Source organism: Talpa occidentalis, unplaced genomic scaffold, assembly GCF_014898055.3.
Source record: "Talpa occidentalis isolate TD23 unplaced genomic scaffold, MPIMG_talOcc4v2.1 talOcc4.5, whole genome shotgun sequence".
NCBI lineage: Eukaryota > Metazoa > Chordata > Mammalia > Eulipotyphla > Talpidae > Talpa > Talpa occidentalis.
In genome coordinates this window covers 81918240-81945135 of record NW_023604861.1, presented here as the reverse complement: position 1 = coordinate 81945135, position 26896 = coordinate 81918240, and the positions used below count along the sequence as shown (strand labels likewise).

The following is a 26896-nucleotide window of genomic DNA, read 5'->3' as shown; positions in this document are numbered from 1 at the left end:
GAAGCCGAGAGAGAAGCAGAGAAGGCCGGAGAACCCAGATAGAGTGAAGACTTACTGGGGCTGGGAGGCCTGCCAGCCTCCCGGCTCCCCAGCACCCTTGCCTGCTGTGTACCGGGTAAATCCCAATAGAAGACCTGCAAAAACCACTGAGGACTCTCTAGGACTCCTTCTTTACCCGGTCTGCTGGATCATAGAAAACCTGCACTGTGTCCTGTCCTGCCCCTACACATTGCTTAGGTCAGAGCTCACCCAGACTCCCTTGGGTCCTGATCTGAATCTGCAGCTAGATTTTTGTGCAGAATTCACTTCTTTGGCCCTCTTTTTAGCTTGAAGACCTGCCATCATAACTCACTGAATCAGAGCTAGATGCAGTTGTGGCCCCTGCTCCTCAGAACTGCACCATCAACCTCACAAATTCACCCCAACCCTGGGTCCAGGGCCTCAGGTAAGGCCAGGACTGGAGTTGTGCAGGAGTCACACAGGCAAGCAGGCTCTTATTCCTGGTGGCCAATGCCCAGAGGTGGGAGATTAGAGGGTGTCATGTCCGTGGCCCTGTAATGTGTGTGGGGGGGTTGGTGCAGAAGGCAGGGTGACCCACTTTGAAAGCAGTGTGGTTATGACTAGGGTTGCTTCAAGAGGTCAGCCTGCACATACACATTCGTCTTAAATTCTTCAAAACGGGGCTGTTAAACAGCTGTATCCTGTTTTCATTAGCTTGTAAGCCATGGTGATAGGGATCTGCCTAGTTCTCTGAGGCAACAAATGTGCCCAGAGGCTAATAAACAGCAGGTGCCTCCAATAAATGATTTTAATACTTCATGTAAATGTGTGCGCAAATAAATGTGTGAAATGAAAGGTGGGAACTGAATTCCTTATGCAGATTACCCTATTTCTCAGCCATTTTGCACTGAGAACTCTAGTGTGACCGTGTGTGGTGTGTTTTACATGTGCAGGTTGAGCGTGTTTCCATCAGGTTGGATTTACAGGGCCTGTGCATCAGGAAAGCATGGCCCCCCTTGTTCAAGATGGTTAAGGAATTTTTATTTTATTTTTTATTTAAATTTTATTTTTTATATTCCCCATATAATTACAACCCCCTTATTGCAGCACTGTTTACAATAGCTAAGCTTTGGAAACAGCCCAAATGCCCAAAAATAGATGACTGGATCAAGAAGATGTGGTCCATATACACCATGGAATATTACTCAGCATTCAAAAAAGATAAACACATGCAATTTGGTTAAGGAATTTAAGACATCGATAGCTGAGTGTCAGATCAGGCTTGGGTCCTGACTACAGAGCCCATGAGGCCGAAAGTGCACCTCCTGACTTCATTTTTCGTTTTCGCTGCCTTGAAATCCCCCTTTGCTTTCTCCCCAGGTCAGCTTTACCTTGGGAATGAGGGAGCTAGCGAGGCAGTCTGGGGGGAAGTGGCAGCACCTGGCTTCTTTCCACTTTTGTTGACCCTCCTATGTTTCAGTCTGGGCCTCATCGACGATACCAAAATTCATAAGCTTTCTACTCTTTGGTCACAGTGATTTCCTGAGAATGCTCAGATACTCTCCCATTCCCTATCTCCCCCTTCCTCCCAGGAGTGAAAGTCACTTCTCTGGGCACCTTTGGTGCTCTCCCCAGACATCTTCAGGCAGCAGAAACACTAAAGAGAAGGAGGTCCATGGTTTCTAGGTGCAGCCTCACTGCTCACTGCGGGTTTCAGTGCTCAAGGGGCTTGGGGAGAAGGATGGGTGTGGGTAAGGAAGTAACAAAGGGAAGCAGGGAGCTGGGTCTACATTGGGCTGGCAGAGTTCATAACCCTGAAATCTCAATGATGGGGTGTGGAGGGTAGGAAGGCCTATTCCTTCCTGTTGTCCTGATTTGCCCACTGTGAGCACACTCAGGAGTTGCTAATGGGTAATAATGAGGGTGTTCCTGCCCCAGTACCAATACGGGTCAATAATTAGCCATGATTTCCTAGGTTCTGGGAGGAGGCAGTGGCCTGCCCCAGCTGGTTTCACTCATCAGTGCACCATTGACATAGTTATTCCCAGGTCCTTGAGTGGTCAAGGGACAGGAATCTCCCAAGGATTAAAGGAACTTGGGATCTTACTTCACCACGTTCCTGATCCAAGCCAGAGACCAGTCCCTAAACTCAGCCCCCTCTACTTATCCTAGAGCCTACAAGCCCCCTGTGTGCTTCTGTCTTGGGGGCTCAAGAGGGACAGATAACTTCTCCCTGAGCAGGCTTACCTGCCTCAGAGTAAAGGACCCAGAAATATAGAGGCTATGAGGGAGTATGAGGCAAGGAAGGCTAGATCTAGAGATGATCTAGGGCCAAATTGGGTGGGTGGGGTGGAGATAGCTAAAAACTTAATCACCTACCATGAAACTTTGCCTGCCCCAGAGATAGGGACCAACACCCCTGTACAGCAGTTGTGATGATAAACTAGCTTTCCAGAAAAAAAAAAATGCCGATTTAGAATTTGCTATTTTTTGTGGTATGAGTACTCCCATGAAGTCTGATTTCTAGCTACTTGTTGGTTTAAAAACTGACCCAGAAAATTCTTGAATGTTTAACAGTCTGCTCTGCCTCATGACCCATTAGATAACTGACCCCATCAGAGGTCCTCAACAGCACAAACCCCAGGGCCTGGCTGCCCACCTCCTGAGCCCAGCACCCCACTCCCTGCATTTCTTCGCAAAATTCCCTTATCCTTGCACTAGTCCGCATGCGGGTCAAAAACAAGACATTTAGGTGTTGTCTTTGTACTTTAGAGTTTTGGAGTAAAATGGGTCCTCTACCTTCCAGGTTGTCATGATGCTCCTTGAGATGATGGCTGTGAAATGACTCCAAAGTGAACCTCAAGCCCAATCAAGTGATGTGCCATGGTCTAAGTCTCAGGAGCCACCTATTTGTAGCCCAGGAAAGTGGGGACATGTGACCTAGTGTCCATCATGATGCTCGGAAGGCCCATTCTGGGGCATCTAGCAGTCTGAGTTCGTTGGTTGACTAGTCGTGCCGCCTCTGATGTCCCTCAGTCACATGCCAGCCTCCTCACTCATGCGTACTTTCAAGCGACCAGGTGTGTAGAATGATGAATACCAGGGAGCCAGAAAGCCACTAGGTCAGGCCAACACCCATCCCCAGGGATGGAGTCTATTCAAAAAAGTCCACTTAGAGAAGGGGCTTCCTGGTTTTGAGGGTGGCAGGGCCATGTTTCTAGGTGCATGTGTTTCATTGTGCAATCTTCTCAGAGACTTGCCCCCTTGAGCACTTTTTAGTGACTCCATTTCCTTCCTCAGAGCTCCTGGAATGGCACATGGCCCCTCCTTAGCCAGGCAGCTGTGATGAGAGGTGTTGACCCAGCTGCCTCTCTGCTGGCTCACTGTGTCAGGTGGAAGGGGCTGGGACAGCTCTGGGACTGAGGGTCTCTCTGTATAGCTGGGGAACCTGGGACCTTCCAGAAGCAGGACTAGGGCCAGGACACCTTTGGGACGTAGCCAGACCCTGGGTGATGAATGGTACAGGGATGCAGCGAGGGACAGGCTCTGGGCCAGGAAAAACAGCCCAGAGCCACAGGTGTGCCACCGGTTCTAGCTCCTCTCCCATCCTAATCCCTGTTGTTTGGTGACAGCATTCTCTCAGGCCTGAGCCTAGCAGAGAGCACCTGCTGAGTCCCAAAGAACATTTCTATGAAGGTAGGAGATGGTCACACATCTCTCACTGTGGTTCACCGCAGGACAGACTTGTGAACAAAGTGGCATAGCACACGCAACACATGTCCAACTGGGAGTGGGCATGCAGGCGTGCAAGGAGCAGGGTACAGGGTTCCTTTGAGGGGGCAGCTAGAATAGGGTCATAAAGTGGGTTCCCTCAACAGCCCCTATCTCCCTACACAGGTTCAGGTCAGGCTTCAGCCTGAGGACCTAAGGTTCTGCCTCTGGGCATCCAGGGAGCGAACCTGCATCCCCCAGCTGAGGACCACACAGCCAGCCTCCTCCAGCCGAAAGCCTGCCAGATCCTCATCACTGGGTTTCACCAACATAGTGGATGTTTCCCCTTCCAGAACAAAAAGGAGCGACAGTCCCTTGCAGCTCTTTCTATAGGTAATCAGGTGAGGCACTGGGAGGGGAAGGCTGCAGTTTCTGGGGAAGGGGCTCTTGGAAGGTTCCTGGAAGTTAAGAGGTGCCAGGAGGAGAGGAGACAACACATGTGGAGTTGAGGATGGGCCTGCCCACAGCTAGAGTCTGAGCCAGATCTTGGATTCTGGCAGCGTCCATTCCCAGAAGTTCAAGATCCACAACAGCCCACCTTAGGGTGCGCTGGCCTAACCCTGAAATCACTGTAGCTGTTGAGTTAATGGAATGTGTGTGTGTGTGTGTGTGTGTGTGTGTGTGTTCTCTCTCATTTAAAAACTATTTTCTGTATATTCTTGATTCTGGGACCCTCCTCATTCTCCCCCTCCAGGGACTTACAGGATATCATGCTTAGTTCAGAAACACCAGCTTTGGCTTTACAAACAGGAGCGCAGTGAATGTAAACCCCTTTCTCTTTACCACTCCGTGTGGTCACCCGGGATTGAGGGCTTGGAACCTCTCGTCCCTGCTGCCCTCTTCTCCAACTGGTGACCAACACTTGGGTGTCATAACATCCTCCATGTCCTCATCTGTTATTCTGGGACACGGGCTGGGGAGGGTACCTGAGCAGGCCCCTTCCGACTAAGGCTGGCCTTTCTCTTGACGTGGGCTGACTTGTGCCAGTCCTGTGGATGGATGCAGAAGGGTGAGGCACTGATCCTGCTAGTCAGGCCAGATGCTAGCAGGAGGGCGGGACTCAAAGGGGCGGAGCTTCCAGAACAAAGGAGAATGGGGAGCCCTGGGGGCCCAGACTAGGCATCAAAAAGGCTCTGAAGAGTGAGCACGCCACAGCAACTGCCCGACTCTGTGCCCTGCAGTCAGCCAGGCAACCCTGCTTGGTCTCTTCTGCTTGCCCGGACCGGGCACCTAAGCCATACTCTGTTCAGAGAGGCCTTGAGATCCAGCGTGATTGCGCCGACACTGCTCTGTGGCTTTCTCTGCTTGGTGTGGGTTGCTGCTGCGGTTCCAGAAGAGAGCAGAAGGATGGCTGCTAGTGGAGCCAGAAGCCAGGAGGGCCGTCGGAAGCATGCCTTCGTGCCAGAGGCATTTGATGGAGCCAATGTAGCCCCACACCTTTGGCTGCACCGCTTGGAGGTCATCAATGACCTCAACCATTGGGACTATGACACCAAGATGAGGTTCCTGAAAGAATCCCTCAGGGGAAATGCCCTGGAGGCCTACCGTGGACTCGGTGCCAAGGAGCAGGGAGACTATGAGACTGTGAAAGAGATGCTCCTGCGGGGCTTCGGGGGTTCCGCGGCTGCCCACAGCCACCTGCCCAAGGAGATCGTCTTTGCCTTCAGCATGGGTAAGGGCTACTACCTCAAGGGGAAGATTGGCCATGTGCCTGTGAGGTTCCTGGTGGATTCCGGGGCCCAGGTCTCTGTGGTCCACCCTAGCCTGTGGGAGGAGGTCACCGATGGTGACTTGGACACCCTGCGACCCTTTGAGAATGTGGTAAAAGTGGCCAATGGGGCTGAAATGAAGATCCTGGGTGTGTGGGATACAGTGGTGTCCCTGGGCAAGCTCAAGTTGAAGGCAGAGTTCCTGGTGGCCAACGCCAGTGCCGAGGAGGCCATCATTGGTACTGACGTGCTCCAGGACCACAACGCTGTCCTGGACTTCGAGCACCGCACATGTACCCTGAAAGGAAAGAAGTTCCGTCTTCTGCCTGTTGGAGGGTCCCTGGAAGATGAGTTTGACCTGGAGCTCATAGAGGAGGAGTCCTCAGAGGAGGGGGGCCAGCAGCTCTCCTATTGAGAAGCCCCTTTTCCTCAAACCCCACCCCCCCAACATTGGTGAGAAGACCCACTGCAGTGGAGGGGAAGGGCAACTTACCCTCAGTCACTGTGCAAGGCCAGCTCTTGAAAACCCCAGTCCCCCTCCCGCTGTTCTCCCTCTGCTGGGGCCTTCGTCGGCCCCTGGTGGGGGAGGCTTCCATTGGAAAAGGAGCAGGTGAGGGAAAGCAGGCTGGCGTTCTCAGAGGAAGAAGGAGCCCTGGCTTTTCAAATTGTTCATGGTGGCAAAGTCTTGGAGGCTGGAGAAGTTTCCAAGAAAGAAGAAATGATTGTCTTTGAGAGAGAACTGGGAGTCCCTCTATATTCCCTGAGATGTGGCTCAGTTGCCTTCAGGTCTACGCAGTGTGGGCCCTGCAGGGGCAGGGCTGATGGCAGCTTGTCATGAGTAAGACCCAGCTCATGGGGGTGAGGGTCACAGCTGCCCTGGGATTCTTCCCTCTTCGGTCTTCTCACTTGTACAATGTATGTTTCCTTCTGTCACTTGCTTTGAAACCCATTGAGCCTTGTGCCAATAATCCATTACTTCAAAAGCCAATAAAGATTGACTCATGGAAAAAACATGTAATGTGTTGATTGAAGATGAATGGAATGGATGTGAGGAGATAGGAGAAACAGAGTGTCAGCAAGATTTAAGCATTTACTGGGTGAATAGTCTGGATATGTAAGAGAAAATATTATATATATACATATATATACATATACATATATAGAGTGGGCTGTTTATCTTGGATTTTCTAACACAGCCTCAATTTCAAATACTTTGACTTATTCCTTCCATAATTCTTATAATTGTTTCTAACCTAGTCATTCCTCTAATTATTTCAAACTATAGTAGGTTAGTGTACGTGTGGCCTGTTATGCCAAAGGTGAGTCCTACAGTTATTTGTGAGCTGTCTTGATTGGGGTTTGGAAAATTATGGCTATTGTAAACAAATGGGAGTGTCCCCTGGGAAATAGTCTCTTAGAAGATGGAAGCCAAGATGAGGAGGCAGAAAGCAAGGCCTGGGGACAAGCGTTGATGTGCATAGGGCAGCCGAAGGGAATTCTGGAAGACAGAGAGAGGTGCTACAGGGAGTCTGGTGGGGGGAGCCTCTTCCTAGAGGGACTTAAAATAGAACCTGAAATGAGAGAGGTTGGACAGAGTGAAGAGGACATCCCAGATCCAGGAATAGGGTGTTCACGTCTTCGACGTGCCTGCCTCATATTTGCTTCCAAGTTCCTGCCTCCCTCTCTGGAAGGACTCAGACTCTGCAACTCCCCAAATGAAATGGATCTGCCAGGAGACTGAGGGCGTGAATCATAGAGAGCCTCTGAAGGGGAGGTGGGAAGTCACATAATCCCTCCATGGGAGTTTCCACCTGATCATCCCTCAGCGGAGGCAAACAGCCTGAGAGGGGGTCAGAAATGAGATGAACATTCTTTCCATGAAGTGGGGGACTTGACTCTGGGACACATGAAGCCCATTAGAGCCCAGAGCGGCTGTTCCTCCCCTGATTGCAACTGTCATTCTCCTGGGAATGAGAGGCACCTGTTGAGCCCGATGCCCAAGAATTAGGAAAGCCCCGCCCAGGCGGCCAAGCTTAACAGGAATCAGCGCGGCAGCCCCAGGGCACTTGGCCTAGGTGGAGCTGTGTCAGGAGGAAAGTGAGGCTTGGAGAAGGGGTGCGCCCAGCAGGAGGCCTTGCCTGGAGGTGGGAATGCTGGAGATCGAGGTAGGAGAACTGGAGAAGGAGATGGTGGTCTCCTCATGCCTGCCAGGCCCACACCCCCTTCTCAAATTTGTCTTTCAACCCTGAACAAAGTGACTTCTCTCTGAGGCCCAACCCTCCCTTGTCTGTACAACCTGGTGGCACCTCCCTATGACCTATTTTCCTCTAGGTCCTTCAGATTCTGGCCACAATGCTAGGCTGAAGGTGGGAGGATGAGTAGTAGGTGGTTGGTGGTTAGGGGATGGGGAACTCTGTGCCAGGCCAGAACCCCAGGGCAACACCCAAGTTGTCTCCTCCCTTCCCTTCATTGTGCTTGACAGAGAGCTGAACCCAGTCCTGAGTGAACAGGAAGGCGGTGGCCTGTGTCCCAGCTGCAGAAAATCATCCTCCCCAGTTATGTTTGAGGAGAGCTGGTCCGAGCCACCAGGCCCGCAGCCTCTCCTAGAGGGGGTGGCGAGGTTGGCGTCTGCAGCACCGGCGCCTGTGGCAGGAGGAACTCAGGGGTGGTTCTTACCTGGAAACCTAGAGTGAGACTTGAGATAGGTGCTGTGTGGATGTGAGATGATTGCAAATGCAATGTGTGAAGGTGGAACCCAGGCTGCTCTCCTGGGCGCAGAGTTTCAAAGGGGGAGCCCAGGAGAGTAGTGAGCACTTGATGGCTGGGTGAAGAGTTTGCCCTTGACCTGTACACTAAGGTGTTTGAACTGTGGAGGAGTTGGAAGATTCCGCTGGCTCCTGGGTTGCGGGTGGAATGAGGCAGCTGGCAAGGAATCCAGTTTGGAAGGCATGGCGGTACCCAAACTTAGAGTCTGAATCTGAGGTGATGAAATGGAGGAGACAGTGTAAAGGCTTAATCCTGGCTGTATGTTAGCCTCACCTGTGGAGATCAAGCTTCTGGTGGTCCTGTTGTTGATCGGAGGCTCTAGAACCCCAGGTTTAAACCAGCTGTACCTACCTCTTTGTGAACCAGAGAGTAATTCCGAGCCCAGGAGAAAGGCAGCATCAGTATCACCTGGAAGCTTGGTAGAAATTCAGAATTTCATCCCCAACCAGATCTGTCCCGGGATCAGCATGAAACAAGATCTCCAGGTGATTGTGATGCTATGAATGTTTGAAAAGCCTGGCCTAGAACATTCTGATCCCTCTAGTTAAGGGGTCAATCACAACCCCAATATTGACCACCACATACTGAATGCCTATTGAGGCCCCAGTCTGTGTTAGATAATTCCTTGTGCTTTTATCCAGCCAATGCATATTTTTTGAAACCTTAGTTTTGAAATAATTGTAGACCTACAGAAAACCTGCAAATGCAGTACATAGAACTTCAGTTTCCTCAAGTATTAACACTTCATTAAATTTAACATTCTCACTTTCTGTTTCTATAGGTATATGAACTATTTGAAAATGCAAATATGATAATCTACATACATCAATGTTCATTTCCTAAACAAGGAAATCCCAGATATAGTTACAACACAATGATCAAAACCAGGAAACTAACATTGAGTATTTTTGTAAACAAATGGTAAAGCAATACAATCTGACTTTTAAAAATACCAATAACACTAAAAAAAAAAAACCCACCAAAAAAGCAAAGAAGTTAGCATTGATACATAATACTAAAATTTTCCTACTATCCCAATAGTAATCTTTTTTTTTAAAGATTTTTTTTTTATTATTTATTTATACAAGCACTGGGTACAGTCAGAAGGGCAGGAAGGTGAGAGAATTCACCAGAGCCAGAGCAGGGAACAGAACAGGCAGACCGATGAAATACACTGCTGAGGGGAGCAGCGGGCAGCAGGAGAGGTCTGCGCGCCATGTGGGACCCTCGGCCAGCAGCCAGGGATTGAACCAGCGCTGCAGAGGCTGCGGGCAGCTTCGCAGCCCAGCGCTCAACCGCTGCGCCACCAGGGGAGGCCCACAGTGGTAATCTTTATACAGAAGAAAACCATTGTTTTCTGGTCCAGGACCGTGCTGCCTTCCGTTGTCATGTCTCTGTTCTTTCCCTTTCCTCTGAACCAGTCCTCACTCTGGCTTTCATGACTTCCACATTTCTGAGGAGACCTGACCAGTTATTTTGTACGAGAGCTCTCAATTTGGGTGACTGGCGTTTTCTCCTGATTAGATTTGGGTTATGTGTTTTTGGCAGGAATACCCAGAAGTGTGTCCCTCTCTGCGTCGCGTGAGGAAGCACAGAATGCCCATTTGCCCCATTAACCGCAGTCACTTGCTCAGAGCGGTGTCTGCCAGGTTTCTCCACTGGAAAGTATTTTCTCAGTGTGATTGTTTGAATGTTGACTTAAATAGACTTATTATCTGTTTCTTACCCACCAGATCCACTGATAATTCTTGCACGCCAACGATGATTTCTAATTCTGCTCTTTTGCATTTACTTGCTGGCATTCAACCCTAAAGAGTTTTCCCTTCTTGTTTAATTATTTTATATTGCTGTAGATTCAGATTCTTGTTTTGTTCAATGGGTATACCCAGTTAGCATCATTATTTATTTCAATGCTCAAATTGTTTTAGATTTGGTCTTGGGGGCCCCTTCAAAATAGATCCTGTCTTCTTGGGACATGTCCCCATTGTGACCCGAGCCCATTCTTATTTTCTGTCACAAGACATTCCAGGTTCATCTTGTACCTCCCCTGCACCAGCTCTAGAATCAACCATTTCTCCAAGGAGCCCTGGTTCCTTTTGGTGGAGTCGGGTATTCAGAGTCCAAGACCTGGATGTTCGGTATGCTCATCGCTGTGAAGGTCTCGTTACTCCTAGGCCCGCTCAGTGGTCAGAGCTAAGAGCTAAGGAAAGACACACAGAATATCTGTTATTGTTCTTGTTCTTTTATGTATAGATATAAATATATATATAGAGAGAGTATATACTGATCCTGCTATCATATTGGCAACCCCTTCCTCCAACAGTGAAACCTGGCTCTATCTCTAGGTTGGTTGCTTGTTCAATCATAGAGTACTCAGAAGTTTCAGAGCTGCTAACCTGTAAGTCTATGGAAAACAAACCTAGAACCATCAGTCATGAATCGCCTATTCAGGTGCGTGTGGGTGGTCCTTGGCCGCAAATAAGAAAGGTAAATTGTGAAATCAGGCTGCAGTCATCTCGGGAGAGCAAAGGTTCCCAGGTGTGCCAGGCTGAGATGCCAGTCTGCAGGTATTATTTTACCTGAGGACTCAATGTGTCCATCCGGAGGGCGGCTGGAGTCAGAACTCGAAACCCACGAACTCTCCTCTTGTGATGCTGAGGGCGTGGCTTGCCCCTGCGTCCCAGCGAGGTGAGCTGGCCTGCCCACCTGGGCCTCAGCCACTGAGGAGACACTGAGGCAGCTGGCAGGACGCCACTGCACATTCCATTTCCACCATTCACTGTCCTGCCACTGCCAAACAAGCCCGGTAATGAATGTGGCTTCCCTGCCTGGGCTCAAGGAGGGCATACTCTGGTCGGGCTGCTCTGACCAACCATTCTACCCAGCTGTTGTGTTTCTCATTGTGGGCTCATAAATTGGTTACATTCTGACTGCTCAGATAGCATGGGCCAGCCTCCCCCAAGCTGGACAGTGGTGAGCTCTCCAAGGTGTGTGTTGCCTGTGGGACCTACCTGGGCTGACTTTGCCCAGGCCTACCTCTCCGAGCTTCTGTGAGGATCTTCTGCACTGGGAAACGTGTGAAGTGAGCTATAGTCAGAAAGGCAAACAAACCCTAGGCCTGAGAGGGGGCTGGTGGGTGCTGTGTCCCTACCTTGTTCCCATCTGTGCAGGGGCTACAGAGAGGGCTGTGCATCTGGTGCTGCCTTGTAGGCCATGCATGGGGGCGTAAGGAACCCAGGTTGTGGGTGTTTTTCTAGGGACACCAGGGAGTCTCCCTGTGATGTCCTACCCCTTCCTAAGGCCACTGAATGGTGTGTAGAGGCTTGTTCTCGTCACTGGCTACTGTCCAGCCCCTGCCAAGCCAGATCTGTCCTCCTCTCCTCTTGCTCATCCCAAGATCATCCCATCCAGGATGCGTGAACATGTTCTCATCCATGGGTTTAGGCAGGTATGAAGGATAGGGAAGAAAATGTCATGTCTACAGGCAGCTCTGGCTTTTGGCCACGTAACATAAGAAAACCCTAAAAAGACTGGCTGCTTGCTTGAGGTGGAAGGATCAGGAACAGAGGCCCCTATCAGTGTTTTCTCGGTTCAAGGTGTAAGGCTATAGTGAGGTTGTCTGGGGGGAATTCTGTGGGGAAGGGGCTGGGGGTCTTGACACAGGCTGAGGAGGCTCAGTGGGGAAGGAGGCCAATTCCAGAGTTATGTGAGGAGGAACCCACTGGACCCAGGGCATCAGTTACTAGTGTGAGAGAGACCAGTTTAAAGGAGCAGTTGTCAACTGGGGGTGATGCCAAGGCAGAGAGAATGGACTGAGCACAGCACATGTTGCTGATTTGGGAAGTTCTGAGTCTCCTGTAGGTTTTGTAGCCATTTTAACAGATGGGGAAATTGAAATCAGGCAAAGTAAATTTGCCCAGTTTTGCTTAAGTGGTAAATGACTGACCTGAGGTTGGAGTTTAAACCTGCTTGATATTAGAGTGTTCGATTCAGATCACTGGAGTGGTTTGGACAAAGATAGGTAACTGCCTGGCTTCATTTTTGCCAAATCTATTTCAAGTAGAGCAAGACCAGCCAGACAAAGTGGGAGGAAATGAATTTGAAAAGTCAGTGTCCAACAAATAGGTTTTGGTTAATTAAACAGTGTGTAAGCTATTTTCCGAGTTCAAACACATGAACTGGTTGGAAACATTGTTTTGATTAATTTATGAAAAAACATTCATATAACTGACCCACCAAACAGAGGGGACATAATTGGCTGAAAATGAACTAGCAGGAAAAAGAACCCTAAAATTTATCTCCCCAACTTCCAGATCCTTTTCTTTGTTATTCATTACTGTTAGGTTAATTTTTTAAAACTGTTTAAATTCCTTACAGTGTTTTTTGTTCATTTGTTTTATTTTACAAAAGCGGTGAGTGTTCATTATAGGAAAACCAGAAACTTAGGTCAATAGAAAAATATATAACAAGGGGAGGTACAGGTGGGAAAAACATATGTAACAAACCTTCTTAAAGGGCCCGGTACCCCCTCACCCTCCCTAGGTCAAATATGGCACATTTTTCCAGACCTTTCTTTATAGACATACATAAGGAGTATTTTCCTTCATCTTCCACCCTCTCATTCTTGGTTTTTTTCTTTTCTTTTAGCAAAAATAGGATTACAGAGTAATTTCTGTTTTGTAAACTTTCAACTTCATCTAACCAAGTGCCTACTTTGAGACGTTCAGATTGTTGCTGATGTTTTGCTGTTAGAATCCTCACAACACAGCAATGAAAAGGAGTCGCTGCAGGCACAAGGGCACACAGCTCACAGCCTCGCATCCCGCAAACGAAGCCAGACACAAACTTGTACTTTTCCATTTATAGAATATCATAGAGCAGCTCAGCACATGAAGCCAGAGTGTGTGGAGATGGGTACTCGGGAGACACAGAAGGGTGTGATCCTGCTAGAAACTGGTAGCTGTGTCCCTTAGGGTTAATGACGTATGGGGGAACCCTGGGGACAGGCAGTGTCCTGCTCCTTGAGGGGGTGGTGTTTATGTGGGCACTCACTTTATAATAATTCACTAAGTAGCACATTAATGTTTGCCATGTGCATGACATTCATGATACATGATCTCAAATGAACAGAAAGTTGTTAGCTAAAATACCAGGAATTTAAAGCAGAGGGTCAAACTATTTTGAAATTTAGCAAGGCACGAAAGGATGAACTCTACCCCCAGGCTCGTCAAAATTCCAGTTAATATTTTTATATATAATTGAAATGTTACTGGTTTCAGGTATGTCACATGATGAGTGAACACTTGTGTTTATTGAGAAATGATCACAATTAGTCTCGCTGTCAGCTGGCTGTCACCACTCAGAGGGAACTCTTGGGACTGTCTTGGTAACTTCCAAGTACGTGCTTCAGTATCGCCAACTGCAGTTGCCATGCTGTTTATCCCAGCCCCAGAATTTATTTTCTGTCTGGAAGTTTGTATGTCCTCACCTCCTTTACTCACGGTGCTAGCCCCAGCCCCCACTCCTTCTGGCTATTGCCATTCTGTTCTTGGCACCTGTGTCAAGATTCTAATTTTTTAAACATAACGTGGAGTGTATTTTAGGCTAAATTGTCCTTTGGACTGAATGGTTTTTCCTCTCAACTTTTTCTCAGCCAAGTTGTTTTCTATCAAATTGACCAAGTCATCTGGGTTATTTGAAAGCCGAGGCATCTTCTGTGGTTCTCACTGTGCTGCCTTTGCTCAGCTCTGATGGTGATAAAGTCCTTAATTAGTGGTAAATAAAAACCTCGTGTTTCACCATCTGCCCTTAGCGCATGTGACACTGGTGCTGTTGTCCTGGCTCAGCTCTGAGCCGCACATTTTTTCTTCTCTTATTCACCCCCCCACCCCCGCCCAACTGTGATTGGTCGAGCACGTACTGTGTCAAGAGCACCCAGCGCTCTAGGTGCTGGGACAGCGCTGCAGTGGGGGGTTCCGTCTCCACTCTAGCACAGCCCATTTTAACACCAAACAGACCACAATATAATGTGTCTTATAGTGAGAAGTCAGACAAGGTGGGGGGTAGTGGATAGAAACTGAAGGAGGACATGCAGTTTTATACAGAGGGGGTCGGTGGATAAGGTGACGTTTGTCCAGAGACCTGGATGAAGGGAGGGAACGAGCCATGCAAGCACCAAGGGCGGCGGGCATCCCAGATGGAGGGGGTAGCAAGTGCAAAGGCCCTGGGTGTTTGACAAACAGCCCATCTACCAGGGTGGGAGGAGGACATGAAGTCAGGGAGGGGGTTCAGGCCAGATCAGGAGGGGAGTTATCACTAAAGAGATTCAGGGATTCTGAGCTGATGGAGTTTCAGAGGAGGAGGCTGTGATCTATAGTCTATTTTAAAAGGTTGGTGTGGGAGGGCCTGGTGAGAGCCAGGAGTGGCAGGGGTGCGGAGCCTAGGAGACCTGCTTTGGGCTTGGCTGGGGCCCAGTGCCACCTTTAGCCCTGATCCCATTCTGGTAGTCTCACCTGGCCTCTAGGGTGCTGACTCTGGTGCTCCCTTCACTAGGGGTGGGGGAGCATTTAGCCCACTTGAAGCCCCTTTTGTTCTTTGACCTGTTAGCAGTAAATGGCACTCCTCTTGTGGCTGGTGGGGTCACAGTCAAGTATGGGAGCCTGGCCTCGGGTCCCAAGATGCCCTGGTGCACAATGCCCCTCACTTCCTGTCAAGAACATTTCGGATAGGCCGTCAGAAGGCCGGGGTGCCTTCTTGGGGTCCTCCTCAGCTGTGAGAATATGCCATTCAGACCTGCCTCCAAGTGGTTGTCTTCATGTAGAGTGGGACAGGGCTGAGGCCAGGTCCCGTTCGTGCCACCACACACTTTGCAGGTCAGGCTGTGTCCACTAATTTGACCTTGGTTGGGCCACAAGTAATTTGTTAATAAAATATTGAAATTTGCAAGTGAACTACCTTCTAAACATACAAAACAGAAGATTCCAGGCTCTTCCTTTAAAAACAGCATTCTCTCTTACTTGCAATCTAATGAACTTTCTTCAGTTGGGGATAAAGGGTGTTGTTCCCTCTGATTCTGACAGGTTACTCATACCCAGGTCAGCTCTGCCCCTGCCCTCCAGGAGTCCTTCCTCTAACAGTCAGAATTCCCTTTGCATTCAGCCCTGAGGCAGCTCCCTTCTGTTCTTCAGCAAATTTGTTCCCACTAAATCTCTCTCTCTCTCTCTCTCTCTCTCTCTCTCTCTCTCTCCTCCCCCCCTCTTTCCCCCCTCCTCTCTCCCCCCTCCCTCTCTCGCTCCCTCTCTCCCTCCTTCTCCCCCCCCCCAGTCCCCACTCCAATCACCTCACTCATGCTTAATCAACCTACCTCCATTTGCTTGTAAAAGAAAAGTCTGGAGCAATTATTATACACAGGCAGAGCTCCTGTATGGCCATGCCCCTGTTCTCAACAAAAGTTGAGCTGACATGACTTCCAAAATTAAATATATAGAAAAGACTAGGAGGAAATTAGGACACAAATATACACAGGGTCTCTAATAATTACTGAAGATGAAGTGTGAATTTGACTCTGAGCTTCCAGGCAGCCAAAGCAAGAAGATAAAGATGATCCATTTCATGAATCACTGTTCCTCATGCAGTGAGGAAGGGGTCAACACACAGCCCTTCTTCAGGGCAAGCAGTGCAGTTACTATGCTGAGTTTTGAAAGATTTTGGCCAATATTAAAAGATCTATATGTGGTGAAGGGAGAGCAGAGCCTCACCCAGGTCCTGTCTGCATTGGTTTCCTCTGATGCTGCTGCTCTGGGCCGCATGCTGTATCATGTCCTACTAGTTTGCTTGACCAGAGCTGTTTTGACTAAAGATTTTAACTGCAAAGTGACAGGGGATTGTCACAGCTGCCATAGTTGCTCAGAGTTTACACTTGAAGCGTGACTCCTGGCTAAAGCTTTAACTACTGTTCTGAACTTCTTGTTGCAAAGATGCACGCAAATGCTGGGACTTCAGGCATCTTGTATTCTTGTAAAATGTAGGCAAGATAATAAGGGTCTCTTAGTTTCAGCCACCCCTGCGCTGCCTGGTTTCTCCGAGAGGAGTCTTTGGAGTGCAAGCCTGGAGGAGTTTTAGGGTTTGTTTTGACTTTCTAAATAGTGCTTAGGTAGCCCTGAAAAAGGTCCCCTCCCCCACTGTTGGTCACATTTTGTCCCTGAGTCACCCTCCTCTCTGCTCCCCCTTTCAATTTAACCACTTCCTGCCCACTATTTGTTGTTTAAATAGCACAGTCAGAATGACGTATTTGAACACATCCCCACCCTCTCGTGTAATTTTCCCTTCCAGGCTGATTTATTTTCTGAATGTCAGTATTTTGTCCCCTGAAAATCCCAGTTACGTTGCCGATGGTGTCCCAGCTTCTGTCCTCGCTAGGAAAATAGTCATAATTGCTTGGATATGCTGGATGCTTCCTGGACATGAGGCACCAGGCCAGGTTCTTTCCATATCTTATCTCTCTGTCTCCCAGCAGCCCGGGGAAGAAAGTACTAAGTCCTCCTGACTTTATAGATTGGGAGCACAGAGCCGGGGACATGTGCCCAGGTCACCCAGTGTGTCAGGAGTCAAGTTGGCGTTGGCCCTTGGATCTGTTTGACCAGAATTGGTGCGCTCAGTCATCACCCAGGAACCCCTCTAGGGTTACTCAGGGACATGCCCCCTCTCACCTCCCGGGACCTCTCATTTCACTTGGGCAGCCCGCTTGCCCTTTGTTGATCAGCATTAGCTCCAGTGTTTCCTGATAATAGCACCCTCTCGCTGATGGGGCTATCAGGCAAGGCAGGGGTTTGTCAGACATTGTTTTTAACTAAGTGAACTTTGCAGCAGGTGGTTATTTGGTCTCTCAACAACAGGTTGCCTTCAGGAGCTTCACAGCCTGGGCTGGTGTGGCTGGTGTGGCTGGGGTGCTTCTCTCTTCCTCTGTCCCCTGGGCCTCCCAGGTGCCTTCTTTCCCAGAGCCATGGGTTTCCTTGAAGGTAGACATATTCAGGACAGACACAGAATTCCCCTGCCTTGACCTTTGGTCACCTCTGTCCCCAGGTTAGGCCAAGATCATCCCCAGGGCCTCAGTGAACGTTTTTTTCCCAAAAGATTTATTATGCATACAAGAACTAGGATGTAGGCCAGAGTTGCAGGAGGTAAGAGGATTCACCAGAGACAGAGTGGGGAACAGAACAGGCAGATCCACTGAAATACACCGCGGAGGGCAGCAGCGGGTGAGACAGGAGAGGTCTGCCGTGCCATGTGGGTAGCTCCCTGGCGGGGGATCAAACTCCTGCCACAGTGGCTGGCGAAATCTTGATAGTGCTGAGACTTTAACCCCTGCACCACCAGGGAGGCCCTCAGTGAACTTCTCTAGCCCTGTGTCTCAGTACGTGTGAGATGACCATGATTATGACATGAACCCACGAAAGACCCTTTTCATCAGGCTTCTGAGAACAAAACCAGGAAACCTTGGAAATGAGATGTGTCATCTTTGGGGCTGTGGGGAACTATCTTTCTGTGAGCGTTGTCTTAATTCTCTGCGGTTCAAAGCTTCCTCTCCGCCACAGTAAACAAGGACCCTGATGTTATGGAGAACTGAGCTTTCTTCGGTGGTGGTGGTAATTTGTTCTTTGGGGGTTCAATTTGGAGCCTGTCCAGAGATGGATCCTGGCATCACATGCGCAGGCAGGGCGAGGCATGCCGGCCCTGAGCCGCAGAGAGAGCAGGATTGCCGACCACCTTTCCCAAGTAGAGGTTCCAGAGAGCTGCTCTCGCTTACCCTCCTCGCCAGCACGCGCTGACTTCTAGGGAACTCTACACACCTTTCAAAAATTTTTGGTGGTTTTTGGAATAAGAGTCCTTGGTCATGACGGAGAAAGACGCCTCTCCCCTTACTAACTCTATGCAAGTGCTTTTCTGGGGCGCGAGCCCAGATCCGGACAGGTCAGGATGATGCGCCAGGAGGTCATGGTCCCAGGGCTGCCCCCAGAGGGCAGGGATTTGGAGTTTCGTTCATTGAAAGGTGTTCAGCTCTGTGCCAGAGCCTGGCTCAAAGGTGTTCGGTCCCCCTTTGCTAAATGAATAAATGTAAATTAAAGGAGTTAATATACAAAAGAACTAACATTTTAAACCAGGTTGTCTTTTTCTCCCCTTTGTGAATTGTGTGGAGCACAGGGTCTTTGACAGCCTGGTGTCTTCCCAGAAGACCCCCCCCCACCCACCCCTTGACCCTTGTCCTCCGGGCCACACCCCAGCCACACGGGGTGCAGTGCCCTTTGCTGACTGCAGCCCTCTTGCACTGGCTGTTCTTTCCCTCTCGGACTTCTTGGTCTCCCTGCAGGGTTTCTGGCTAAGGCCCTCTCTCACCTGGGCTCAACTCGCATGCCACCACCTCTGTGATTCCCTTTAACACTTCCTTGTACAACTTTATTCCTTAACTAAGTTTACTGCATTTGAGCCTGAGTGTCGCTCTGTCTTTCCCGCCTGGCCATGGGCTGCTGGGAGATGGTGAAGTCTTGCGGGTCCCACATCCCTGGCACATTGCCCATGTATCACAGAGCCAGTGCGTGAGCAGAAGTGGGTAAGTGAGGCAGCCGGCAATTACTAATTCTGATCAACGAATGGGCTCAGCCAAAGTCATACAATCGAAATTTGTACCATAGACTCCAGAGGTTGAAGACTTTTGGCCAATGAATTGTCCATGAAATTAAAAAGGATCTATGAACTCAGTTCTGTAGGTAAACACTGTGAGAGATTGAGCTGGGCACAAAACATCAGGAAGGCCAAAATTTCTTTCATAATGAAATAATTTATTATTTGTTAACGGTTAAACAATATAGAAGTTTACATATACACAGCAAAGATTTTCTAAAACATGTAGTTCTAAAAATGCATGTGCTAACTGTAGTAAAAAGCACCATTCTCTATGTCTTGACACAGGATTTACATTGGCGTATTTACATAAAGAAATAAACATCTGGAAAGAATTTCACACTCTCACCTGCTGCTCCCTGTCTAGGTTGCATTTACCACTAGGAAGATGCCCCTAACGTTGATGGTTGACAGTATCCCCAGAGCACCAATCTAGGGAATGGGGGGTAAAGGCAAGTTTGATTCTCAGGTAAAAGCTAAAATGAAGAATGTCCCCTCAACCCCCTACCCTCCCAAATAGAATAAGTAATCAAAATTAAAAATCTGGGTAAATCTTAAATTTGGTGCCTAACTAATTCTCAGTCTATGATTTTGAGAGAAGACAGATACTCAATTTCTTTAGCTATTCAGTAGCTGAATCTAGCAGAGCCAGGCAAATATTTCTTTCAGAAGAATGTAAGAAAGTTGTCCATGTAACGTTAGTGAAAACAATCATGATAAATCATATATTGCACTCCCACCCCCAGGTATCTTTGAAATCAAAACATCCCATAGTCTACAGAGATCTTATCTGATGAGGAAAAACCATCTCATTTAAAGGGTCTTTTGGTTATCTTCCTCCAGGAAGGAATTTTAAGTGAGGAGTAGCCAGCTACCTAAACATCCAGCATCCAAGAGTCAGACATAAAAAAAGACTGACATGCAAGAAATTGTCTTGGAGTCTTTGACTTTCTGGTGTTCAACACGCAGGGCAGGTAAAGGAAAGACAAACGTGAGAAAAAAGAGAGTGAGTTTTGGGGGAATAAATGATCATAAAGGACAATGAAAGTGATATTCTTGCCAATGCAGTGCAATATAACAACCTAAATAATGTGTGTGTGTATATATACTCTTTAAAAATAAGTTTTCTTTCTTAAGGATGGGGGAGGGGCAAGAAGGAAAACAAAACCCAAAAAGTCCATTAGCAAAGCCACAAGATATCGCTAGCCAATTGTTCTGAGCATCACAATTTACCTAGTCCACATTTCTTCCCCTGCAATTTCCCACCCCCCCCTCCCCTTTTAGGATCAGCTCTGGGCCACTTCTGGAATGAAGAGGGGACACCTATGTGAAGTCCAGGTGAGACCTTTGTTACTTTTGATAAAAGGTTAAAGGAAATGCCCACCTTAAAAATAAGCTGCAACCATTCAAGGGGCGGATTGCAGGGTCAGGGCCTACTTAGTTCTCAATTCTGAATTGACACTGAAATTATTTTGGTCTTGGGTTGACAGGGAGAAGGAACTAGGTCCTGCTCAAAAATATGATGCTCTTTGAATCATTAATTGGCATTAGATCTGTGACTACAGAAAATTGCTGACAGTCACATCAGCACCTGAAATTCAAAATCTCAGCTTAGCAAAAAACCCAAACAAAAAAATACCCTGGGTGCTCAGCCCACCACTCTAAGCCAGCAAGGTGTGGATAGCAAGCTGTGTTTTCTGGGATGGCAACAGAAGCACACATATATATTTTCTCACTGCATGAAATTAAATTGGACTACGTAGTCTTATATTTTCCCATTTGCATTGCAATGGTATCAATAAGTATAGTTTAGATTTTTTTTTGTTTTTTAAAATCAACTTTCACATAAAAATATGCATGTGCCTATATTTATACACATCTCTATTTACGTACAATTGTCAAAGTCTTAAAGGCTGGGGTTTATATATTTGCCCCCCCCCCCGCTTTCCCCAAACAACCCGAATAGAAATGTTTCTATTTTGCTTAAAAAAAAAAAAAACACAAAACCAAAAAGACTGTACAGCTCAGAACAGTCATGCTGGTGGCTCAGTGAATGAGGACAGATCGGTGAGTCAGGGCTGCCCATCAGCCGTGTGGGGAAGGGGATCAGCTGCCTTAGGGTGAGTTTGCTGGTCCTGGAAGTTAGTTTTGGTTAGAAAGAGGCCTGTCTAACATGTTGACTCGGTCTACCTTGAGCTCTGAAAGTCCTATCCAACCCTGGTGTCAGTTATCACAAGTGCATTAAAAACATAGCTCCATCCAGTCCCACATTTATATGCAATCAAATTGAAAAGGACCAGACAAACAGTGCAAAGGTCAAATAATTACTGTTTTATATTGGGACAGTACATTTCATATTTCAACCAAAAGACAAAAATGTAATTTAACTCAAAGGCACAACAATTAAAACACAGAGAATAATGGCATCTCTTCGATGCCTTATTTCTAAATTAAACAAATACACAAATTTTGTTCCCTTCCCTCCCCCAGTGTAAGCCCACAAGCTTTTCCCAAAGTCTTGAGTTTTCAATGCCTTATAGCATCTAGCATCGTGGACTTGTGAGGCGCTTGAACGTAGCAATTTAACAAAATGCTCACGAGGTGTAGCGAATGGCATCCAAAAGGGACCCCAAAGTGCAGATATCTTTTTCAAACATGTTACAGGCTGAGCTGGCTCTTTGAACACTATCACTCTGCTTCAATTCAGGCAGGCTTAAAAATGCAAAAGGCATACAAGTTGTATTTCAGTGCAAATCTTCAGCTGGTAGTTGGAAAAGATTCCAATGATTAAAAAAAAAAAATCCTTTGTGTCGCCTGTTCCTCCTCCCCCACCCCCCAAAGTGGAAATGAAGAAGGAAAAAAAGAATTACAGATGACTTCGGAATCATTTTAGGAATCCACTACTGCCAATTAAATATTTTTAATATATTAAAAATATTTTTAATATATTAAAGAATCATTCAAAAGAAAAAGCCAACGCAAAAGTAATCTCGCGTTTCGACTGTTCTTCGTGTGTGGAACGAGCCTGGCAGGGTGTGTCTGGGCTTTCACTCTAGCTGTGTGGCGGTGGAGGAGCGGCGAGGCTGGGGTGAGCAGGAGCCGCAGGCCAGCAGGAGCCCAGGGCGGCCGGCACTGCTGCTTCAGCTGTGGAGCCCTTAGGTTGCAGTGGGTTTTAGGAATGTTCTCATCGCTTTGTGACACACACTCTGTTTCAGCGTCACAGATTTTACAAATGGTTCAAATTCAATGAAAAAGATTCGGCAGAGGCTGAAAACAGCAAGACCTCAAAAATATGAATGCAAAAATATTAAGGGGGATGAGTCAATTTTGTAGATTCCTACATACAAAGTTTCTAGGACATCTATAAAAGCACAAAGTCATAAGAATTTATTTTCCATTACATTAGTTTATATAAAATGAATAAATAGTATTTATAGATTTAATGTGTCTTATGTACATATACATGTGCTCTGTTTTAGCTTAAATAAAAATGCTACAAAGTGGGAGACCACTTAAGGGAGAAATCATAACCCAAAAAAAATCAGCCTTTGAAACTATCAACCCAAAAGCCTCCATAAAGAAGTTTCTGGGTATATCCAAAAATAAGGAGAGGAATTCTGGTAATTCCGTACCATCCCCTCCTGTCACCTGCAACAGAGCAGAAATGTGGACTTTTCCTCTCACTGGTGGTGGACACTAGCTCAGCTAGTGCCAAAGCTCAGTTATTGCTGAAAGTTAAATAGGAAAATAGATTAGAATTGGACCAAATGTCACTTATTTGGGAAAAAAGGAGGCATAATCACTTTGTGTTAAGTGGGAAATGGAGATCTCATTTATCTCTGAGGTAGGAAAAAAAAAAGTTCCAGAGACAAGTAGCATAACAAACTTCGAGGGGAAATGTGCCTCGGGAGAGCAGAACACAGCGCGGCCCCAAGAGCATCGCACAAAGATTGTACCGTTTTGTTTGTGAGAACAAACAAGGTTGGAACTTTGAGAAGCTGGGCAGCCCCAGAGACGTGCTATCAAGGTGTCCGTTTTAGAGTGAGAAATCCTGCTCTCCTCCACACGCGGGTCGGGCGGTTAGCGCGGCTGTGTGAGGGGTGCTTTCTGGAGGTATTCCTGACTCCTCCCTGGGGTAAGGTCCATGGTTAAGTGCTCTCAAACGCTGCTTTCAAAGCTTACTTTGGAGTTCTGAGATCAGGATCTCAGCTTGAGAAGTTTGTTTCCTTCAGTTTCCTAAGCACAAGACACATTCGGGCATTTTCTGCTAGGCAAGTAATATAGTGAGCTGGAGAACTTTAAGAAAGGTCTGGTAGACAACCCGGGGGCAGTAAAGGGGTAAGTGCTGAGATGTGAAAGTCGCTTATTCGGTCTAAGAATTCTTGGGTGCTTCAAATTGATTGGAATGTACGGTCTCTCAGAGACGAATTTTTATGGAGAGAGAGAGAGAAGCTACTGGATGCAGTCAGAAACCCACAATCCTAAGCACTTCCTTGAAAACTCTTACAAAGCTGATTTTGGTAAAGGTGGTACACTGAAGTTGACGTGCAAGGGAATCGTGGGCAGGTCCGATACACTACCTAATCAGATCCGACAGAACCATCCTGGAGGCAGCTGGGGCGACCACTCTTATAGACCCAGACACGTCTTGTGATTGTCCTGGAGCTTTATTCTCTTGATGCTGGCGCTGGAGTAGCCCTCGTCACTGCCCAGGCTCTGCATGCTTCCCCGCTCGTCAGAATCGCTCACGCTGCTGCTGCTCCAGTCCAGATCCCCCGTGAGATAGTCTGTGCTTTCAACGTCAACATCGATTTCTTCTGTAGGGAGGACAAGAGAGAGACATTGGTGACGTCATCGTTAGAAAACTCAGGCTGGATGACAAAGCGACCCCAGGCAGGCCCCGCTTTGGACACGGAAGGCGAGAGGGACTTGTTGCTGGAGGTCACACTAAGCCCTCAATCACAAACGGGTATAGTTCTTCTCTGTTCGGCCTCTGACCTGTGGGACGGGGAGGGGAGGGGTGCGGGGAGGACATGAGGAGCATGGAGTGCGGCTCACCCCGGTCGGAGTCCGAACGCTCTGAGGAGACCGTGGAGCCGATGCTGTCCATCCGTATCCGCTCGATGCCCAGCTTCTCCAGCTGCCTCTTCAGGTGTCGCTGCTCTCGCTGAAGCTGGTCTATTTGGTGAATGGCTTTTCTGTCACAATCTTCAAGTTTCTGCAAGTCAGAGGGGTAGTGGTTGGAGCCCACAGGCATGTTTCAAAACAGGCAATGACCCTGCATCTTCCTCTCTAGCAATGAGATCGGCCAGTTTTCCTCAGACGCCATTGGGTGTGTGACTTGTCAAGTTTCTCACAGAGATGGGAAGTTGACTGGTCAGTGGCTCCTGTTTTCTTCTAACTTCAGTATTGACAATACTGTGGGGACCTAGAGCTTCACGGGGGTCCTGGGGAGTCGGAGCCCTTGGCTTGATACTGAAAAGACAGGTCTCCTTGTCTGCAGTGACACCCCAAACACCTAATCTGTCCCAACTAGGACACTGCATGCGATGGCGCTTAAACACATTTCCACTTAAAAATGTTTCTCTAAATACATGGCCCTATGACAGTACACTAATTCCTGTCCTGCCCACTCAACTAACTTGTTTGTTAGCAGGAAGTAGCTAATGCCCTGGAAATCCTGATTCCAAATTGTCCAGCAAAAGAGCACAGAAAACATTTCCATAGACCACATGTTTTTACAAACCTCTCCTGTAGCTTCTCATTATTGAGACGATTAAGAAGATTGATAAGCTTTTGCCCTAAACAGGTTCTTTTTCCCCAAAACTGTCATGTATACAGGCTACTAACCATAACTAAAGTGACATATGTCAGTCACTACACTATATACATGTGCTGAACGGTGATCTGGCCACGGCGCTCAGGAGAGGGCATACTACTCCTTTACCCTGTGCTGTTCAAGCAACGTACTGAGGGCCGAGTCTATGCCAGATGGGTGGGGGAGGCAGGGTGAGGACAGCTTCCGTTGTGGAGTATACATTCATTCTCACAATGGAGACAGCCAAAGAGTCACACAAACCAACATCTGCCATGGCGACTGCTGCAAGAGCGACACCCAATGATAGGCCCACCCATGAGGAAGGAGGTAATCAGGTCAGGGAAGGCTTCCCAGAGCTAGTGATACCTGTGCTGAGATCCGAAGGATGAGAAGTTAACTGGGTGAAGAAGGGAGGAGAAAATGCACCAAACAGTGAAACAGCTTGTACAAAGGCCCTGAGGTAAGAGCAATGACAAGTGTGAGGACTGAAAGCCGGGGAAGCAGAGGAGAGCGTAGGGTGCAAGAGGCTGCCACACAGGCGGGCGAGGTCAGGCTGAACCTGAAGCAGGTTTGGTGACAGTGACCTGAGGCACAGAAGAATTTGCAACAAGGTGCTATGTTTGGGAGGACTGTTCTCAGGAAGCAAGGAGAGCAGCTATGGGGAGTCAGGGTAGAGGAATGTAGGGAGACGTCTGAGGAGTTTACCGCAGTGATGATGGTCGGGTGAAGGTAGAGGCAGAGCAGGCTGAAAAATATTTAGGTCTTGGAGATGACTGAGATGACTAAGGAGCAAGAACCATAGACGACGGGAGTTTCTGGCTTCAACAATCGGATGGCTGGGTGGCCATTTAACTCCTGGTGCATAGGGGTGAGAAATATTCAGCTGGGTTCTGGATGTGTTGAGTTTGGGGTGCCTGTGATTCATCCATGAGGCAGGCTGGAAGCGTCCAAAGGGAGCACTGTCCTGGAGCTACACACTTGCTGTCCCATACAACAACAGCTGGCCCTTACTGCACAAGTGAGGCTAAGACAACTCCCCAAGGATATACTTACCTTTATGTGCAATTTGGCTTTTGTTAATAAACTCAAAGTAGTGTGTCTACTTGATTCGGGCCCAAGTGGTACCAGCCCCTTCAACTTCTCCAGGCACAAGCGAAGATGGGCCCGTCTGCAAAAAACAAGACCACAGGAACATTTGAGTTTGAGTGGCCCAAAATGTGGGCAAGAAGAGTTAAGTTTTATGAATGTGAAGCTGCCTAGGCGCTATGATGGCAAATGCCCCAATGATCTCTTTGCCAAATAAAATCTTTTGAAACCAAATAGCTCAGTGAAAACCCAGGAGTAGCAAAATCCAGGGCTTTCTAACATTAAATCTGTTTATAATACAGGAATTGGGATGGGGGCTAATATCTACTACTATCAGGTTTTTGGGTTACAGTGACCCACAGACACTCAAATTTAGAAAATATTGCCATGGGTGAGAATTGTCTTTCCCCTACTGTGATCACTAAAATCATCATAACCTTATTGCTGAATATAGTATTTACACATGTGAAGGACCTCTGTGTGTGCTTAGTCCTTATAGCCTTTTTTTTTTTTTTTTTTTAAAGATTTATTTATTCAAGCACTGGGTACAGTCAGAAGCGCGGGAGGGTGAGGGAATTCACCAGAGCCAGAGCGGAGAGCAGAATAAGCAGACTGACGAAGTACACTGCTGAGGGGAGCAGCGGGCCGCAGGAGAGGTCTGTGCGTCATGTGGGACCCTCGCCGGCGGCTGGGGATTGAACTGGTGCTGCAGAGGCTGCGGGCAGCTTCGCAACCCAGCGCTCAACTGCTGTGCCACCGGAGGGGGGTGGGGGGCCCTTTATAGCTTTCTTTGTAATAGCAAAGACTGAACTGATAAAATTTTATGATACATCTAAACAGCTTTGGAACATGAATGATAATGTGCCCTATGAACTATTAGGCAAGAGGTCTTAGAAAAATTAAGATCTCATACTATGCGTGTGGCAGGCTATCTTGGAATAAAAATGGAGGAAAGCAAATTACATTCATGTTTTCTTGTATGGATATAAAATCTGGAATGATTACATTAGAAACTAGTAACTGGCTAGGCAGGGAGGACTCTGGAAGAGTCGGTCCAGGCTAAGAAAAG

At 47.8% G+C, this 26896-nt stretch overlaps 2 protein-coding genes and 1 long non-coding RNA gene across 6 annotated transcripts in view; 2 read left to right on the top strand and 1 right to left on the bottom strand.

Moving 5' to 3' along the window:
• Nucleotides 1-2283: 2283 nt before the first annotated feature.
• ASPRV1 (aspartic peptidase retroviral like 1) lies at nucleotides 2284-5895 on the top strand. Its single transcript, XM_054687746.1, is given in 4 exon segments — nucleotides 2284-2340; nucleotides 3951-4104; nucleotides 4891-4928; nucleotides 4930-5895. Coding segments are annotated over 4 exon segments (1215 nt in total).
• A 4353-nt stretch (nucleotides 5896-10248) lies between these two features.
• LOC119259040 (uncharacterized) lies at nucleotides 10249-23921 on the top strand. 3 transcript variants are annotated; one of them, XR_008554361.1, is made up of 4 exons: nucleotides 10249-10384; nucleotides 19767-19897; nucleotides 20208-20261; nucleotides 23747-23921. It is a non-coding gene; the product is annotated as an uncharacterized LOC119259040 (long non-coding RNA). The 3 variants fall into 3 exon arrangements; XR_005128387.2 differs by lacking the exon at nucleotides 10249-10384 and adding an exon at nucleotides 10594-10697; XR_008554362.1 differs by lacking the exon at nucleotides 10249-10384 and adding an exon at nucleotides 11205-11233.
• Nucleotides 19072-26896, bottom strand: part of MXD1 (MAX dimerization protein 1) — a 25456-nt gene continuing 17631 nt past the window's right edge. For both annotated transcript variants that reach the window (XM_037527545.2, XM_054701696.1), the window contains exons 4-6: nucleotides 25795-25909; nucleotides 23982-24141; nucleotides 19072-23740 (exon numbers count right to left, since the gene is read on the bottom strand). In XM_037527545.2, the coding sequence (XP_037383442.1) occupies nucleotides 23553-23740; nucleotides 23982-24141; nucleotides 25795-25909 (463 nt within the window). In that variant the 3' untranslated portion in view covers nucleotides 19072-23552. The remainder of the gene's footprint in view (nucleotides 23741-23981; nucleotides 24142-25794; nucleotides 25910-26896) is intronic.